Source organism: Lithobates pipiens, unplaced genomic scaffold, assembly GCF_037356315.1.
Source record: "Lithobates pipiens isolate NorthernLeopardFrog02 unplaced genomic scaffold, aLitPip1_a1.2 Scaffold_18, whole genome shotgun sequence".
In the NCBI taxonomy this organism is placed as follows: domain Eukaryota; kingdom Metazoa; phylum Chordata; class Amphibia; order Anura; family Ranidae; genus Lithobates; species Lithobates pipiens.
Window position 1 is genome coordinate 619,738,971 of NW_027507758.1, and position 20,589 is coordinate 619,759,559.

Consider the following 20,589-nt stretch of genomic DNA (forward strand, 5'->3'; position numbering starts at 1 on the left):
TACAAGGACTACTCTGGTCCAAGTCTATTTTACCACACAAAATAAGACCACTAAATGTAATTGTAACACATACCCTACAACTGTAGCATTCTTTCTAGGATACCCTCACTTCACTTCCTTAGATAATAACCAAAACTCATTAACAATATGGAAACGACATAATCTAACAAACTTAATTAATGAATGAAATATTTGTATAGCGCACAATGCGAACTAAATCACACTTACCCATAACAATACATTTTACTCTTTCACTGAACTACAAACAAAATATGACCTAGCACCGACAGAACATGAAAATTATACGAAGATAAAACACTTCTACCAAAAATACTACTCACTCACTCTACGTACCCCCTCTCACAATTCGAAAAAATTTGTATTTCCTCCCCACGTGACAAAGGATTAATTTCCAACGTTTATAAAAATCTTAACGAGTTCAATATGCCTGAGAAATCACACCCGATGCTTCAATGGGAATCAGACTTAAACATTTCATTTTCGCCCGAACAATGGGATGCCATATTTGAAAACTTACACAAATGCACCCAAAACTACCGCCATTAGGGAATCTGCCATCTAAGACTGCTTTCACACCACACCGCTGATATCGGCGGCGGTAAAACGCCGCTATGTTTAGCGGCGTTTTACTGCCGGATTTGCGGCGGATTTGCGGCGCATTTCGGCCGCTAGCGGGGCGCTTTTACCCCCCGCTAGCGGCCGCTAAAGGGTTAAAACCGCCGGCAATACGCCGCAATAGCGGCGTTTTGCCGGCGGCAATACAGCGCTGCCCCATTGATTTCAATGGGCAGCAGCGGTGGAGGAGCGGTAAACACACCGCTCCTTCACCGCTCCAAAGAAGCTGCTGGCAGGACTTTTTTCTGACGTCCTGCCAGCGCACCGCTGTAGTGTGAAAGCCCTCAGGGCTTTCACACTACAGACAATGGTGCAGCTTCTTTAGGGCGTTTTTCAGGCGCTATTTCTAACGCTATAGCGCCTGAAAAACGCCCTGGTGTGAAAGGGGTCTAACTGCTCTATAGGTTGTATCTTACCCCCGCCAAACTCAACTCATTCTACCCATCAACATCTCCACTCTGTTTCAGGGGCTGCCCCACTCATGGGACAATACTACACATATTTTGGGACTGCCCCCATCTAAAAAACATTTGGCACAATTCTAATCTCATGATCGATCGAATTTCAGGCAGAAAGATCCTATTAACACCCCAAATGTGCCTTCTATTCTTCCCCTTACAGGATATACCTATAGCCAGTTCTAGACTAATCCATACTCTACTTAGCTCTATTCACTGGACCATCGCTCTCAATTGGCATTCATCCAACGTACCATGGCCTCAGGTTCTCAACGGTATGGCAAACATCAAATTATCAGAAAGAATACACCATACGTTATATGACACCATGCATATATACCAAAAAAATGGACTATATGGGAAACTTCACTTTTGGTGTAATATTCTCTACTGTCATTTTACTTAAGCACACCTACAGTTCCTTCCCTACATTTGCTGTTTTATAATCAAATGACATCCTACTGACCTCTGTACATCTATGTATGAAAGTAAAAAAACCTTCTCTGTGTCTGGCTATTCAAAGGCCATGCATCGTGGCTTAAAATGATTGTCCCATGTGAATATATGCTAACATTTGCTGAGTTTTTAAATCTCAAACCCACGTGATTTAGCTTATATTAAGGGAATACACACACAGGAAGTTTCTGTGGTATCTACAGACAGAAAAAATCATCCCCATTATTTGTGCCAGTGGAAGTTAAATAAGCCCCATTGTTGGTGTTAATGAGATAAAATAAGTACCATTGTTGGTATCAGTAGAATAAAAAAAACAATCTGTCTCAGTCGACTTAAAGGACTGCAACTTGGACGCTGCCTGTAGCTCAACATTTCTTCTTCTAGGATCTCACATGAAGACCAGGCGGTGTATTGGATTCTGTGGTCCTTTTCAGGGGTCTCATCACCACCAAACAAATGGCTCTCCATGTCCAGCTGCTACAAGAAGGGTCAGCCATTTTGACCTTAGTGGGAGCAGGCTTCTTAATTTATGACATCATCTTATCTTGTTGTGTCAGTGAGATAAAATAAGTCCCATTGTTGGTGTCAGTAAGATAAAATAAAACTGATCGTTGGTGTTACTTGGTTAAGATAAATCCCATCATTGGTGTTGGTGGAATAAAATATCTACTTATTTGTGTCAGTAAGATAAAATAATTCCCATTGCTGGTGTTAGATAATACAAGATCCATTGCTGGTGTCTGTGGGGTGAAATAACCCTTATCACTGGTATCAGTTAAAATAGGTCTCATTGTTGGTGTCAGGGAAAAAAAAAATAAGTCCCATAGTTGATATCAGGGGAATGCAATAAGCCCCATCGTTGCTGTCAGTAAAAACTCCAGTCCAACATTGGTGGTCAGTGGTGGTACTTACCTCATCACATCCTTGCACTGTCGGAGTTATACTTGCACTGAAAGAAAGGAGATCACGGCTTCCAACAGTCTGGTATAATTGCAGTGCCTGGTGATTGAACCCAGAGAGTGTTCAAGCAGTCATCACCCCACCGCCACTCTGTACAGAGTCCTGGAACCTGCAAGATGAAGACACACTGGGACAGTAACCAAATTTCAGAGATTGCCCTGCAAAAACATTCTTGGGGCTGCAGTTCCTCTGAGCTCCATAAGGTGGTGATCTCACGTATACTGAGATAGAAAGAGTCTATGGTATACAGACAGAAAGTGATGTCAGGTACAGACAGGAAGTTATATCAGGTATAAATAGGATGTTCCCGGTGAGAGGTGAGTTGGGAGGAAGTAGAGAGAAGACATTGTTGTAAGTGGCAGTAGAGGAGGTAATAAGATCTTATTTTCTATTTACACCCAGTAACCCCCCCCCCGTCATGTCAGTCCTCTTCCTCCATAGTCACTGAGATGTCTTTTATCTCCAGCAGATGATGATACACACATATATAGTGTGGAAACCTAGATTAACCCCTTCAGGGGCAGAACATTTCCCCACTTATGGAGCCGAAACATTGTATTCACTTTGGAGATGTGTCACCTTAGCATTCTCTTCAGAGGTTCAGATTCAGGCTGTCTACTGTTTTTGTGTAGTCCGCCGTGACTTCCACAGTCCTCATCTAGGGGATACCAATGTAGTCCCAGCCCCCCACAGCCACTTGTGATATCACTTAACAGCTCCCAGGAGGCTTTGGGCTATTTACACCACATTGCACATGCATGCACAGTGCATGATATTTAGTGATGGGCTTGAGCGTGTTCGAAAACCACATGTGCCCGATCCCGATGTGTGCAGCTGCAGACCAGGAAATGTCTCACTGTCGGTGATTAGCGATGTGCAGTGTCGGCTTCCTGGCGGGATTGGACAAGTGTGGTTTTCGAACACACCCGAGCCCATCACTTATGATATCGGGTGGTTTGGTGGCTGCAATTACGGACAGCCACCCCCTGCTGACATCGGAAAGTAAGATGGGGGCATGGGACCCGGCGTGCTGTGATGATAGTCAGTAGACAGCAGGGCAGCACTAGAATCGCTAAGCGGGTGAGTATGCTAATTCAGCAGACAAGGTAAAGGGGGTAAAGATTAATGTTAACCCAGGAAGGGAGGTGGTGGTGGTGAAGTTCTTTTTATTTTGGAGCTGTAAAAAATGAAATGTTGAGTGAAAGTAGAATAAGCCCCATTGCAAATGTCAGTAAACTACAAAATTTCTATTGGGGTCAGTGGCATAAAATGTCCCATGCAGGCTTTGACTCTGGTCAGCCGCCGCACATCAACCAATAATGGGAGAGGAAGTGGATAACTCTGTCCCTCACTATAAGATAGGGTATGAGATCAGCCAAAAATGGTGGATGTAGGTGGATAACCCCAACCATCTTTATAGGAGGGGGTATGATATTACCCAAACATTGGGTGGTGGAGGTGGATAACCCCACCCCTCACTATAGATGGGGGTCTAAGATTAGCCAAATATTGGGGGTGGAGGTGGATAACCCCATCCCCCACTATAAGAGGGGGGGGGTCTAGGATCAGCCAAACATGGGGTGGAGAGGTGGATAACCCTATCAATCTGTATAGGAGGGGGTCAAAATGGTAGGTGGAGGTGGCTACCCCTCACTAAAAGACTGGGGGTGAGGTCAACAAATAATGGTGGTGGGATGAAGGGGCTAACCCCACTTTTCACTATAAGAGGTGGTGGAGATCGGCCAATAATGGGGGTGGAGGGGGATAAATTCATCCTACATTGTAAGAAGGGGTCTACGATCAGCCAAAAATGGGGGGTGGAGGTTGATAACCCCATCCCTCACTATAAAAGGGGGTCAATGATCAGCCAAAAATTGGAGGTGGATAACCCTATCCCTCATTATAAGAGGGGGTCCATGATCAGCCAAAAAGTGGGAGTGGAGGTGGATAACCGCATCCTTCACTATAAGAGTGGATCCAAGGTCAACCAAAAAATGGGAGTGAAGAGGGATATCCTGATCCCTTGCTATAAGATGGCATATAAAATTAGCCAAAATTTAGGGGGTGGAGGTGGATAACACCACCCTTTATTATTGGAAGGGATCTGAGATCAGCCAATAATAGGGGGTGGAGATTGACAACCTCATTATTGTAAACCTGTTGGTCAGATTGACATTTGACCTCTCTGGTCGGGCAATCAGACATTTTAACAGTCAGACATTTTAACACCTTAAACATAGTGTGTCCTTGTCCCTCTGGAGCCACCAGGAGTTCTATGATAGTGGGGATGAACACTGATCTTGTCAGAACATTGCTCTCATTTCAGAGAGGGAACCAGCAACAGAGGGTGTACACCCTATGCCAGTGATGGCGAACCTCGGCACTCCAGATGTTTTGGAACTACATTTCCCATGATGCTCCACTACACTGCAGAGAGCATGAGCATCATGGGAAACGTAGTTCCAAAACATCTGGGGTGCCAAGGTTCGCCATCACTGCCCTATGCTAATGGCAGGTGTATCGGCACCTGTTGCAAGAACAGAAAGCCCCAGCTGATGGAGTGGGGAAGTTCTGGAGACTGAAAAGGGATACCTACGTGTTTCAGTCAGGTTGAGCTGGGAACAGCCAGGGCTCTTTGTTGTCCTTAAGTTAATCCACAGAGATGGGACACTGGAGTGGAGCTGAACCCTGAAGTAGCTTTGATCATAATGAAACCATTGAGGACTTCTTATAAGTGGTTGCAATGTTACCAACTCTCCAGCGAAGATACAGGCCCAAATGCTAATAGGACAGGTGAATCCAGCTACCTTCGTCTCCACATCTGATTTGGTGGAGGGAGCGGAAGAAGAATTTTCCAGTGGACAAGTTTTTTACCCAAAGAATACCCTGTTCACACTTGAGTAATGGAGAGGGCCAAAGCTCAACTCCTGAGATAGCAGAAGATAGCTATTGGCTGAGAGCGCTGATCGGATGCCCATCAGCAGACCTTTTTCAGTCTTGCCCCTCGAGAAAAGCCATCGAACGGCTACTGTACAGAAGGGCCGAATGTCGTCCGGTTTCTATTTCTGTGTGTTACGGCCCTTTAGAGTCCAGAATCTACAGACATGTGAATGAGTGCTTCTAAGAAATTTGTTTATACCTGGAAAGCACAACCTGACTGGTGGAAATTCCAACCTCTACATCAGCACCATTATCATCTTCTTCCTCTTGTAGAAGCTGTTCAAATGCCTCAACAGGCTGATTCATCCTCCACTCAAACATTCTCTTCAAGGCATGATCAGTAACATGATTGCAGTCTTCTCCACCAGTTGTGGAGGAAGACAATGAAGAAGAAGGAGAGACATCTGCAGGGACTGGTTGTGGTCATCTATGCCACTCCACCTACCTCCTCTACTGAGACCCATTCAGGGAACCCTTAAGCCTGAAGAATCTGGTTCAGGTTCAAGAGGAAGAAAGACAGGAGGATCCTTCTATTCTGCCAGATGAAGAGGAAACAGACACCCTACTGAAGAGCCCTCAGGAAAAGAACGATTTGAGCCAAAAGAGCAAAGATAAAAAGGTTAATACGACCCCCCAAAAAGGCGAACCCGTGACTCCCTAGGCCAAAGTTTGAAAGAGACCGTGTCTACAACCCGAAGGTCTTCAGAAATGCCTATGCTTTCTGCCCCAGGTTTGGTGGAAAATGCTTCTAGCCCACTTCCTGACACACCTTGGTGGGAGGAAGGTCCCTTGGCTGAAATGTTTGATAGAATTTAATTTATCTTATAAAATATTTTCTATTATGCCAGTTAAATTTTCTGTTTACTTTGGTATTCTTCTGTTGTATTATTCTTTGACATATTGATACTTTAGCCCTTTTACCATGTCTACAGTAGCTACTTTTCTGGGGGTCTGGTGTGTAGCCTAGATAACATTGTCTCTGTCACCTGCAATGAGTAAGGGAAGGATAACAGAGGGACAAAACACTGTCACTACAGGGCTGTGAGCAGCCTGATTAGGCCCGCCCATCACCTGTGAGTCACAGAGGAAGAGAATGTAGACTGAGATGCTGATAGGAGGAACTGGGACTGATGGGAGATGTAGTCTCCACATTGTGACTCAGCCCTCTGGAGGGAGATGGGGAAACTAGAATACCCAGTGTGCTGTCCATAAACAGTCTAGAGTCTTCGTGTGTAGAGGTCTTCCTTCTCTGCTGGGGTTTGCAGCTGATAAGTCTCTGCATTTGAAACCTAGGGAGGTAGACATGAATTATCCCAGTCTACATGTGCCAATTCCCACTGGGGGCAGCCCATCTTTTAACCCCCTTCATCCCCATTCTATTATTATACAACCAATACAATCCAGATAATTCTCTATCTGTCTACAGAGAAATCTGCATGGATCACATGACCACATCAATGAGGATGGAGGAGGACTGGAGTCACTTGCCTGAGAGGATACTAAACCTCACCCTGGAGATCATCTACCTGCTGACCGGAGAGGTGAGGAGGATTCTGGGCGGTCACATGACATCATTCTTATCTCTATTAAAAAGCACAGACCTGACCGGAGAGGGGAGGAGGATTCTGGGAATGTGACATATTACTGTTTTTGTTAAATACAGATTTTTCCTCCTGTGAAGTCTGAAGATCATCTGACCATCACAGTGCCTCCACCTCACTCCCTGACACCCGAGAGACACAACATGCAGAAGATTCTAGAAGTCACCCAGAAGATGATGGAGCTGCTGACAGGAGAGGTGAGCGGTGCTGGGAATTCTGGGACATTATCCAGTAACAGACAAGGGATGTGTCTGGATGGTGACTGTATCATTGTGTGTGTCAGGTTCCTATAAGGTGTCAGGATGTCACTGTCTATTTCTCCTTGGAGGAGTGGGAGTATTTAGAAGGACACAAGGATCTCTACAAGGACGTCATGATGGACAATCAGCCGCCCCTCACATCACTGTGTGAGGAGACTTTATTGTAAAGGAGAGAGCAGTACGGAGGGTCCGCCTAGACCCCCCCATCATCTGATAAACATAAACATAGAAACAATGTATTCAGTGTGTGTGTTTCCTACAGATGGATCCAGTAATTGGAATCCACCAGAGAGATGTCCCCGTCCACTGTATTCCCGGGATTCCACACAGGAAGGTCACACCATCCCTCACTATCATCAGATTGGTGGATTTGAGGGTCTGGAACATAAAGTAATTGAATACTCTGACATGTGGAGACAATGTGTGGACTCTACAAGATGATATTCTCTCTGTGATATCATATCATAAATACTTCTATTTTACAGATGTTCTTTTTTGTCATTCTGTTGGTTTAGGGTGAAGATCTGATGATTATTAAAGTTGAGGGTGAAGTAGAAGAGATGTTTGTGAGGGATGATCAGCAATATACGGAGGAGGCTGGAATGATGAGGACATTCAAAGAGGAGGACAATCCTACAGAGATCAGCACAGGTGAGCCATAATATATTCTGTTATCTCTGCTCTGTTGCTGCACGCTGATTGGTCCGGAAGAGGGTGAGAGAGGAATGATATCAGCCAATAATAAGTGTAAAACCGTTACTTAAATGTACTGATACCCATCCTGCACATTAGGTATTCTTTCTGTCAGATAGACCCCTCTTCTCTATGCTTCAGATTCAACCTGATGAATATTCTGGGGTTCAGCTGGCTGTGGTAAGATGAACACAGTTCAAATATTACAATACAGATCATGCTTTTTGGCAGGTGGGCCCCTCTTCTTCGAGCAGACTTATAGCTAAAAGTTAACATTAAACTCTATTTACAGTCTTGCTGGGATAAAAAGTAAATAGTAATGTAAAAACTAGAATACTTATACCTCCAGGGAGAAATAATGCTGCAAGCACTATACAGTTGCTAATCACCAGAAGCCTAGGCCTATGGTCATTCGTTCCATGGAAAATGTTCTACAAGTCTTAACTTTGAACCTCTTCATTGACAGAGATCACATAACCCAGTGCCTAGACGTGTGGTTGTGTGAAGAACATGAACCTCCTAGACTCCATTATGTGGCATACACACGATCGAATTGTATGACGTACTTAGTCCGTTGAAACACATTTCAACTGACAATCCGCTCGTGTGTGGGCTTCAGCTGACTTTTTCAGCGTGCAGTCTGGAGTACTAATAAGTTCGGTTTGCACAACAATCTTTCCGTCGTACTTTGGTTTCAGCGGACAATACGGTCGTCAGTATGCTAGTCCGACGGACTAAGAATGACGCATGCCCAGAAAGGATTTACAGGGCGGAAGCGCTCTGTCTTGTAAAGCTAGTGTTCGTATTGAAGCTAGCATATTCGTCATGCTGCTAATTTTGTGATTTTTTAATATAGCACATTCTTTTCTTCTTCAGAATGCAAGAAAAGTGAAGTTGCTTTGCTGCTTATATTCACACAGAGTTATCACAAATGTCTTTATTCATCCTCATCCTATGATTAATATTCCAATTCAAGAATAAATTAAAAAAACAAAAACGGACGAATTAAGCTGAAGTCTGAAAAGCGCGAATCGTCTCTAACCAAACTTCCACTAATGCAAAGTCAGCAAAAGGAGCCCAAAGGGTGCTTTGCTGTGTCTTGGACTTCCTATTTCCAGTCCCGTCGTACGTGCTGTACGTCATCGCGCAAGCTTTCGTCGGACTGTTTGTGTATCCGTGTGTGGTCAAGTCCGTTCAGTAGAAAGTACGCCGGATTGTCCGTAGGATTGTATGACGGACTAAGTACGTCATACAATTCGATCGTGTGTACGCGGCATTAGTTTCTGCTTTTCTGACAAGGCTGTGTAAATGTAGATGTGATCTGGAAGGAGGAACAAAGGCCATCTGGTTGGTACGTTTACAGAGAACATCTGCTCGCTAAAATCTACCTGATTCAGCTGCAGAGATTGGCGGAACAACCTTCGGTTTGCGTGAGAAATCTCAAACATTGCAAAAGTTCGGACCCGAACCCGCGAACCCTATTAAAGTCTATGGGACCTGAACTTGAAAAATCAAAAGTCCCCATTTTGAAGGCTTATATAAGTTACTGGCCATGAAAATAGTATGGGGGCCCGGGTACTGCTCTGGGGGAGGCAGTGATTTTAATGATGCTTAAAGTGAAACAATAAAAATGAAAAATTCCTTTAAATATAGTGCTATGGGGGGTCCCCCTAGTCTGCCTGTAAAGTGGCACATCTGTACCATGTATAAAACCTGCTGCAGCAAAACTGGCATTCTTAATGTTCTAACCAGATGACATTCATAAGAAAAAAAAAATTACATTTAAATATATTTTCCCTGCAAGCTTACCTTATTTAATAACCAACAGCTTGGGGAGCCAGTCTGTATGATGAGGTAACAATTTAGTGCACTCGGAACAAGATTAGAGATTTTTTGGATAAATTCTGGTGTCTCTTTGGCAGACTTTGGATGGAAATAACAACAAAGTTTTGCACCACAGTGAGCAAGCCTTATGTGAAGAAGCCAAATTATAGTACACTCGGGCCAAGCTTAAAATAATTTTTTGGATAAAGTCTGGTGTCTCTTTAGAAAACTTTGGATAGAAGTAACAGGTGCGAAAAAATTGGGCTTTGGGTGTTGGTGGTGCCTTCAAACCGTAACCCTATAGAGGTAGTCTTGATGAAAGCAAGAATAGGCTTTGCTGTATAAAATTTAAGTTTGATGCCCCTGTCACACAGTTGTGGAAAATTTGGTCTTTGGGTGATGGTGGTGCCTTCGCCCTGTAACCTTCTAAAGGTTAGAATAAGCCACTCAGGCAGCTACGGTGGACTGGGCACTAGTGTTGGCTTAGGTGATTGATGGTGGTTTAGTAAGCCAGTCCACCACCTCCTCTGCATGCTGTCGCTGGATAGTATGGGCAACATCAGTAAACAGAGACAGAGAGACAGACATGCCCTACCTGAGGATGGACCACGTCCACCTTTGCCTTTGGACACACGCTGCTGGCCCCCTCATAGTGGCATGGGAAAGTCTGCCTCTCCTTGTTGGCCTCCCAGACATGACGGGGGGGGCTTATAACCTAACTGTAATAGAAACTGGGAAATGTGCAATTGGATGCACTTTATTGAATGAAAAGTAGAGTTTGGTGCATTTTAAATTGAGGACTGACGTTGACAGAAATGTACTACAACAAAAAGGGGAACAATTTTAAAAAAGGAGGCAGGCAGAGGACAAAAAACAAAGCAAAAAAAAAAAAACATGCAGCAACCAAAATAAATAAATAAATAATGTAATGCTGTTAAACACTACACTACACTAACACACTACACTGACACGGTGGCTTCCCCTGCATCTCCTCCTCGGTGGCCAATATGATCGCTTCTCCTCTCGGCCAATCGGGTCCTCTCAGCCAACCTCTTTCTGATTGGCCGGGAGAAGAATCAGGAAGATGATAGCGAATATTAATTTGCTGTTGTCACACAACTGGATGGGCTCAGGACTCAGTGCTCTGCGCCCCGAGCCCACCCTTTTTTGTAGTCAATTAGAACCTCTGGCATTAATCATGTGCTTCTTAAAATAAAACATTAGAATCCATGCGTCTCGTGCCCTGAATTTAAATTAGGGGCCGGGCGCATGGATTAGAGGGGTGGTGCCCCTGCACCCCCTATGGACGGGCCACCACTGCTCTGCACTCAGTCACAATAAGTGAACACACTAACTCTATAGTAGCAAACTGAGCTTTTATCGTGTGGGGGTGGGACTATGAGCACTGAGCCGTGATTGGACAGTCATCATCACTTTGTCCACTCCGAGCTCTGTCAGTGCACTGTAAACTAATTGGCAAAACCCTGCACCTGACCAGTGGTCTGGTGCAAGGCTTCATCCAATTAGGACCCTAGAATGCATTGTACATTGGCGGGTGTTCGCCAAACGGGCGAACAGGTGATGCTAGGGCCAAACCTTTGCTTGGCCTGAACCGTTCGCCCAACACTATTCAGATGGAATCTTGATTTAAATGAACTAAACCTCTCTCATTTATCCATCATGTTTTTATATTTTTCCAGAACACGCCATTGTGACACCCTCACAGAATCGTCTTACTTTATCTCCAGGTTGTAAAATGGAAGAGGAGGACATCATAGGAGATTGTACAGGAGAAAAGACAATGAGTTCAGGTATGGATGGAGGACTTCACAGTGTGGATAGGTCATCAAATCTCTCTGACTTTGAGCAACCCTGTACTGTGAGGGATGGTGCCCGAATTCAGGGGACGGAGAAATTATCCTATCCTGAATGTGGGGAAAGTTTTCGCACTAAATTAAGTCTTACTGTACATCAGAGATCTCACACGGTTAAGAAGCTTAACTCCTGTTCTGAGTGTGGGAAATGTTTTCTTCATAAATCAGAACTTGTCATACATTGCAGATCTCACACAGGAGAGAAGCCTTATCCCTGTCCTGAATGTGGAAAATGTTTTACACGGAAATCACAACTTAATAGACACCAAAGATCTCACACGGGGGAGAAGCCATATTCCTGCCCAGAGTGCGGGAAATGTTTTTCACAAAAATCGGACCTTTTTAGACATCAGGGATCTCATCCAGGGGAGAAACCATATTCCTGCCCCGAGTGTGGGAAATGTTTTTCGCGGAAATCAGACCTTGCTAAACATCAGAGATTGCACATGGGAGAGAAGCCAAATCCTTGCTCTGAATGTGGAAAATGTTTTACACAGAAATCAAAACTTCTTAGACATCTGAGGATTCACACGGGGGAGAAACCATACGCCTGCCCTGAGTGTGGGAAATGTTTTTTGCAGAAATCAGACCTTGTTATTCATCAGAGACTGCACACAGGAGAAAAGCCGTATTCCTGTCCTCAGTGTGGGAAATGTTTTTCATGGTTTTCCTCTCTTTACAAACATCAGAAGGCTCACACAGGGGAGAAACCATATTCCTGTCCAGAATGCGGGAAATGTTTTTCACAGAAATCACACCTCGTTATGCATAAGGGATTGCACACAAGAGAGAAGTCGTATTCCTGTTCTGAGTGCAGGAAATGTTTTCCACGGAAATCAGACCTTATTATGCATCAGAGATCTCACAGAGGGGTGTAGGGATGAGAGATTCAGTAAACTGCTCCGAACCAGGCCATTTTTAAGGCTATTATGCAAGAGACTGTTAAAGGGCATGGAGAGCTGGGCACTACCCTGGAGGATATCAAGATGTATTCCAGAAAACTACAGACAAGTCAGCCTGACATCAATAGTATGTAAGATAGCCAAATAATTCTGAATGTTAATCCAAACCCAATTGAAACGAATGGAAGCAAAATCTTTGAAATCAGGATATTTTTAAGGTGAATGAGATTGTCAAACAAAGGGCGTGGGGAGCTGAGCCCTGGGGGACATGTACCAATGCATTTTTTAAAAATTCTAATCAGCCAGAAATGGTTATTTTATTATTTATTAAAGTGACATATTATATATGCAAAATTCCATTAAATTACATTCTTGGCACATGTATGATATAAGCAAACAAAGTATAAATTTACAACGAATATAAAAACATTTAAATTGCCGGCTGCTAAATGACTTTTCCCAGCCAGTTTCCCTCTGTTGGCAAAGTGTTAGGAACCATAAACCAGGTGGCGACAGAGCAGTTAAAAATCACACTTTTAATGAAATAGCAAAAATAACACCGTTAAGGAATGTAGTCAAAAACAGAAGCCAGGGTTTGGAAGCCAGATCTGATGAGCCAGGATCAGGAGACCAGAATCCAGCATTGTCAGCAGCCATAAATTAGGAGCAGGAATCGGAAGAGAAGTCAGACATGGCCAAGTCATACACAGGAACACAGGCAGGAATGAACTGGAGATCATAGACCATGCCAGGGCCAGGAGGAAATTGGCAAAGCTGTTTAAATAGCCAAAAGGGGCTGGCTGTAGCCGGGACTAATGAGGCAGGTAATGGTAAACAGGTTAGTCACTGTGGAAAAGAGTGGCTGGTAATTAACTGACAGCTGAGCACTGAAATAAGAGCTGCTTGTAAATTAGCAGTGGCCCAGCCCTGACACAAAGTAGATTTTCTTTATCCATACCAGACCCTTTTCGTACATGTGGCTATAGTATGGAATATAAGAGGCACCCCTCAAAAAAAATCAACAAAACAAACAAGGTCGCCTGCTTCCTAACAACCAAGGAGTCATCAATTGTTAGGATGCCGACAGCCAAACATTTACAAAAATCTGATGTAGCTTTTAGGAGAATCTTATTTGCAAAATTAAATGAAAAAAAGTACTAAAAAAGTTATATTATTGGAACTTTGAAACAAAATCCTTTATATAAATCCATGTTCAATCACATCATCCAGCAATGAAGATATGTAGAAAAACATGTCTGTTATGTGGTTATGACTAAGGCCTTATCGGCTGAAACGCGTCAAATGATTTAATCAGCGTTTGTTCACTATGGCTATTCAATAAAATGAAGACATTTTAAGAGCATCAACCGGAGTGCGGATCAATTTTTCTATATTACTCAGCCAGCAAAAGTGGATCGAGCATCTGGGAGCTCTGGTATCTATGTGGTATAGGGGTAGTAGCACTGACTTTTCTGTTTATAGCAATGACGATATACATTAATGACAAAGTATGACAACGACCAAAAAAAAAACATGCTGACCCATTCACTCAAAATGACTGCTCTCCACAAAAGACAGCTGCTGGTCTCTATGCTAAATGTAAACTATATCCAAGTATTTGCTAATCGAATCATGAGTAGTAATCAGCATGGATTAATGAAAGATCGTTCTTGCCAGACCAATCTGTTAACATTCTGTACTCTGCTCTCCCCCCCCCCCCCAAAATTAATTGGCTCAACCCGCTTGACACAGCTGCGTAACAGTGTGGATATGAGTCTTAACAACCAGGAACAATCCCACAATAACAATGTTCATATAGTGTACCTTTGCCGTTACCTGGGTATCCGTTGTTCCACCTGTTAGGTGAGTGAACAAGCCTCACACCAATTGTAATTAACCAGAATGTAATTTTACTGAAACTGGTCTGAAACAGTGGCTACAATTACTGTATAAACATCCAAACTCAATATGATAATGCACTGAGTATTGACAAATTATTAACCCTTGAAGATTCCTTGAATGACCCCTGCAAGCGCGTCTCCAAATGGGACTTGTGTCCAGAATGCCTTGACTCTGGGCACCTTCCCGCTTCCAGTACGGCCGCACTGAGCACACTAATGCAAGGTTATCAAGCACAGCACAGCACAGTACAAATACTCAAGTGCTCCCCCTTGAGGTATGATTTAGTCCATTTCTACTGGAACTGAAACACAAAGCCACCAAATGAGAAGTGTAGTCTCTGTTCTTCTTTCTTCTGCTAGCTATTATACTGCAGTGTTTGTAATCCAAGGGTTTAACAAGTACTGAAGTGGTATAAAATGGAGAGTGTTAGCAATTCCTGCTCTGCGACACACTTGTAAATATCTCCGGTGCAGGTATCCCTTAACCGTCAGTCACCTATCAATGAAGTATAGGCTTTGAGGCCTGATTGAACTCAGTTTATATGAATGAGACCTCTCTGTGTGGAACTACCGGTCCCAGAAACTCTGTAGGATCAGTCTAAGTGTTTTAGGTGCATTAACATTCTGTGAGGAACTGAGTGGTCCTCTAGATAAAGGAAGGCCTGTGGATGTGGTGTATCTGGATTTTGCAAAAGCATTAATTACAGTTCCCCATCAATACTAAATTTACAAATTGAGATCTGTTAGCATGGACGATAAGATACTTGAATAGAAATCTGGTTACAGGGGCGTGTCCAAAGAGTGGTGATAAATAGTATGTACTCACAATGCTCTGGTGTGAGTGGGGTAACCCAAGGCTCTGTCCTGTGACCAATTCTGTTAAATTTATTCATAAGTGATATAGAGTTCGGGATAAAAAGTTCACTCTCCGTGTTTGCTGATGATACAAAAATAAGCAGGGCAATAACTTCACATCAGGAGATAGAAACTTTATAAAAACACCTCCATGAAATAAAGAGGGGAGCTACCACATGGCAAATGAGGCTTAATGTTGAAAATTTTAAAGTAATGTACTTGAAGGCTAAAAATTTGAACAGAATTTACTCTCTAGAGGGAGAACCTCTGGGGGAATTCAGCATGAATCTCCTGATAACAAGAGCATGCAATATCAAGCTGTTAGCAAGCAATGCCAGCAGAATATTAGCCTGCATCAAAAAAGGGGAATCACTCCAGAGATAAGGCTATAATTCTGCCACTTTACAAAACTCTGGTCCAGCCACGTCTGGAGTAATGGGTCCAGTGCTGGAACTGGGAGAGTCCAGAGAGAAGGGTAATGAAGCTAATAAGGGGACTGTAGGATCTCAGTTACAAGGAAGGACTACAAAACTTTAATACCCCTTTCACACCACACCGCCCATTGCGTCGGCGGTAAAACGCCTCTATTTTTAGCGTCCTTTTACCGCCAGATTTGCGGCGCATTTCGGCCGCTAGCGGGACGCTTTTACCCCCGCTAGCGGGCGCAAAAAGGTTAAAATCGCTGGCAATACGCTGCAATAGCGGCGTTTTGCCGGCGGTATTACAGCGTTGCCCCATTGATTTCAATGAGGAGCAGCGGTGGAGGAGCTGTAAACACACCGCTCCTTCACCGCTCCAAAGAAGCTGCTGGCAGGACTTTTTTCTGATGTCCTGCCAGTGCACCGCTGTAGTGTGAAAGCCCTCGGGCTTTCACACTACATACAATGGTGCAGCTTCTTTAGGGCAGATTGCAGGCGCTATTTCTTACGCTATAGCGCCTGCAAAACGCCCTGGTGTGAAAGGGGTCTAAAAGTATTCTTCCTGGAGAAGAGACGCTTGAGAGGAGATATGATGGTGATGTACAAATGCGTGATCCCAGAATAGGAAGAAAACTATTCAGTCTCAGGGACCTTAAAGGGATTGTAACGTAAATTTTTTTTATTTTTTTTTAAATAACAAACATGTTATACTTACCTCCACTGTGCAACTAGTTTTGCACAGAGTGGCCCCGAACCTGCTCTTCTGGGGTCCCTCGGTGGCTGTCTCTGCTTCCTCCCGCAGGTACTTCTCACGTTCATGCGAGCTCCCGCGCATGGTGAGAAGCACCTGTGGGCGCGCTCCCATGATACAGCTATAGCCGCTCGCTGTATCACACGGCCCCGCCCCCCGGCGCTCCACATCAGTGGATGTGATTGACAGCAGCACGAGCCAATGGCTGCGCTGCTTTCCATCCATCCACTCCAGCCAATCAGCGGCCAGGCTGAGTGGTGAAGAGGATGTCGGGGGCGAGCGTGGGATTTTCGAGGGGTCAGGTAAGTAAAACGGGGGGACTGGGGGCGCAGGCACTGTCAGATGTTTTTTCACCTTAATGCATAGAATGAGAGTGGTAAGGATCAGTGGTGTCAGTGGGAACTGTTGATAATTTCACCAAAACTCTTAGAGGGCCATCTTACCGAATCCATTATACAGTGATATGGAAAATGGTATTGACATAAGTACATATAGTGATGGATGAACTTCCGACGGGACGTTTCGCAAACGCGGACCGCGAACGCGGCCGATAGTTCGCGAACCGGAACGTTCGCGACGGGCCCCATTGACTTCAATGGGAGGCGAACTTCGCAAACCTATAGGTCAAATTTGCAGCCACAAAATAATTATTAGCTGTGCAAACATAGTCCCACCACATGGCCAATGACATAACACATGTATGAGGTGAATCTGGGATCGACAACTACAAGCATTCTTTTTTTATATGGGAAATTGTTGTGATAATTCAGGACTGTGGAGCGCATGAAGGCAATGGAGGAGAGGGAAGGTCAGGGACCAGGGTAGGCAAAGAGGGTGCAGGAGATGATCACCAGCAGCGTGACATACAGCAATGACACCTGCACCGTGATAGAGTCATCTGACAACAGCACCGTGATACAGAGCACTGACATCAGCACCGTGACATACAGCAATGACACCTGCACTGTGATAGAGTCATCTGACAACAGCACCGTGATAGAGAGCACTGACATCAGCAGCGTGACATAAAGCACTGACAGCAGCACCGTGATAGAGAGCACTGACATCAGCAGCGTGACATACAGCAATGACACCTGCACCGTGATATACAGCACTGACAGCAGCACCGTGATAGAGAGCACTGACATCAGCACCGTGATATACAGCACTGACACCTGCACCGTAAGCAGCCCCAGGAGAAAGTCAGCATAGCACAGGGATGATGGGAGCCCCTCATAATGAGCATAGCACAGGGATGGTGGGAGCCCCTCATAATAAGCAGCCCCAGAAGGATGTCAGCATAGCACAGGGATGGTGGGAGCCCCTCATAATGAGCCGCATAAGGAGTAAGTCAGCACAGCACAGGGATGGTGGGAGCCCCTCATAATGAGCATAGCACAGGGATGGTGGGAGCACCTTAAAATATGCACAGCAGAGGTACAGCCCCAGGAGGAAGTCAGCACAGCACAGGGATGGTGGGAGCCCCTCATAATGAGCATAGCACAGGGATGGTGGGAGCACCTCAAAATATGCACAGCAGAGGTACAGCCCCAGGAGGAAGTCAGCACAGGGATGGTGGGAGCCCCTCATAATATGCACAGCAGAGGTACAGCCCCAGGAGGATGTCAGCACAGCACAGGGATGGTGGGAGCCCCTCATAATAAGCAGCCCCAGTAGAAATATGACACCGCTCAACCTCTTCAAAGAGGAGGGTACGGGCATATAGTACGGTGTGCTTTTTTTGGACAAGGAAGTGAGCCAAATGAAGAAAGAAGGTCTGTGTGCTTGATGAAAAAAATTGTTTATAGACATATACATGGTCTACTGGTCACATGTGTTGAATTCCTCCGAGATCCACGCCTCATTCATTTTTAGAAATGTGAGGTAGTTAACACTGTCGTGAGCTAGGCGAGTACGCTCATCGGTCACGATCCCCCCTGCTGCGCTGAACGTCCTTTCGGACAGGACACTGGATGAGGGGCAAGCCAACAGTTCCATTGCAAATTGGGCAAGCTCTGGCCAGAGGTCAAGCCTGCCCACCCAGTAGTCCAGGGGTTCATCACTCCTCAGAGCGTCCACATCGACCGTTAACCCGATGTAGTCGGACACCTGACGGTCTAGGCGTTCCCTGATGCTGGATCCGGATGACACCTGTCGATGGGTCGGCTGAAAGAATGACCTCATATCCGAAGTCACCAACACATCTTCAAACCGGCCTCTTCTTGCAGGCGCTGTTGGATTGGTACCCGCAACTCCTTCTCTGGGAGTGGGAATTGCTCCTCTGCCAGCGCTCACAAAAGCAGAATGCAGCATTTCTCGAAGCAAGGCCTGGAAGTGCTGCATTCTGACAGCCCTCTGCGACGGCGGTAACATTTCCGCCATTTTGTGTTTGTACCGGGGGTCTAAGTACGTTGCCACCCAGTACTGGTCCTTGACCCTTATGCTTTTTATACGGGGGTCCCTATTAAAACACTGGAGCATGAAGGCCCCCATTTGCACTAAAGTGGAAGCGGTGTGGTGGCCTGGCTCCTGCTCATCATCCAGGATAATGTCGTCCTCTTCATTCTCCTCTCCCCATCCACGCACAACAGGGGTCCCAGAAAGGTTTAAAGCATGCTCTTCTTGCTCCTCCTCATCCGCCCCGGCACCATCCTCCTCTGACTCCTCTTCAGACTCCTGTTGTTCACTTGTCTCAGATAGAGTAGCCCCCCCTGAGAATTCATCCAGCATTGCGACTTCCTCATCTTCCCGCTCCTGCTCCTCCACAGCTTGATCAATGACACGACGCAATGCACGCTCCATAAAGAAGGCATAAGGTACCATGTCACTGATGGCGCCATGGCTGCGACTGACCAGTTTGGTGATCTCCTCAAATGGCCACAGAAGTCTGCATGCGTCGCGCATAAGCAGCCACTGGCGCGGTGAAAAAAAACCCAGCTCCCCAGAACCGGTTCTGCCGCAGAGTTCATACAGGTAGACGTTAACTGCACGTTTCTGCTGGAGCAGCCTATCAAGCATATAGAAGGTTGAGTTCCATCGCGTCGGGCAATCGCAAATAAGACGTCTGACCGGCAGATTGTGTCGCCGCTGAATGTCATCAAGGCGAGCCATGGCCGTGTAAGATCTTCTGAAATGGGCCGAGATTTTCCTTGCCTGCCGCAAGATGTCCTGGACCCCAGGGTATTTGACAACGAATCGCTGCACGACCAAGTTTAAGACGTGTGCCATGCATGGCACGTGCGTGATTTTACCCTGTTTCAATGCGCTAAGCAGATTGGCACCATTGTCACACACCACTTTACCAACTGTCAAATTGAGCGGTGTCAGCCACTGATCTGCCTGTGAACGCAAAGCTGAAAGGAGTGCCGGGCCAGTGTGGCTCTTGGCTTCCAGGCACAACAGACGCAGCACGGCATGGCAACGTCTCACCTGGCATGTGGAATAGGTTCTGGGGAGCTTGGGCGGTGCAGCGGAAGAGACGCTAGCAGTGGAAAAGGAGGAGTCAGCTGAGGAGGAGAGGGAGGAGGATGGAGTAGGAGGAGGAGAAGAAGAGTAAGGCCGGCATGCAATCCGTGGCAGTAAAACCAAATCTACACGGGTGCCACGGGTTACATGCTTGACGGCCGTCAGAAGGTTCACCCAGTGGGCAGTAAAAGTGATATACCTTCCCTGCCCGTGTTTGCTAGACCACGTGTCTGTGGTCAGATGTATCTTGGCACCGACACTGTGTGCCAGAGATACATTCACTTGCCGCTGAACATGGCCATATAGCTCTGGGATGCCCTTCTCTGAGAAATACTTCCTTCCTGGGACCTTCCATTGTGGTGTTCCAATGGCCACAAATTTGCGAAAGGCCTCCGAGTCCACCAGTTTATATGGCAGTAGTTGGCGGGCTATGAGTTCTGACAAGCCAGCCGTCAACCGTTGGGCAAGAGGTTTATCCGGCGTCATCATTTTTTTACGCTCGAACATTAGGCCCACGGAAGCCTGCCTTTTTGCAGAAAAACGTGAGCTTGGCGTGATGGAAGGTGGAGTGAAGGACAATTGTGAGGAGAGAGG

At 45.5% G+C, this 20,589-nt stretch overlaps 1 protein-coding gene across 1 annotated transcript in view; it reads left to right on the top strand.

The window, feature by feature from the left end:
* Window positions 1–2,831: 2,831 nt before the first annotated feature.
* The window catches only part of LOC143989518 (uncharacterized), a 39,018-nt gene continuing 21,260 nt past the window's right edge, over window positions 2,832–20,589 (top strand). Inside the window, exons 1-5 of the mRNA XM_077489654.1 lie at window positions 2,832–2,880; window positions 6,877–6,991; window positions 7,114–7,248; window positions 7,827–7,962; window positions 11,529–12,574. Of these exons, the coding sequence (XP_077345780.1) occupies window positions 6,887–6,991; window positions 7,114–7,248; window positions 7,827–7,962; window positions 11,529–12,574 (1,422 nt within the window). The 5' untranslated portion in view covers window positions 2,832–2,880; window positions 6,877–6,886. The remainder of the gene's footprint in view (window positions 2,881–6,876; window positions 6,992–7,113; window positions 7,249–7,826; window positions 7,963–11,528; window positions 12,575–20,589) is intronic.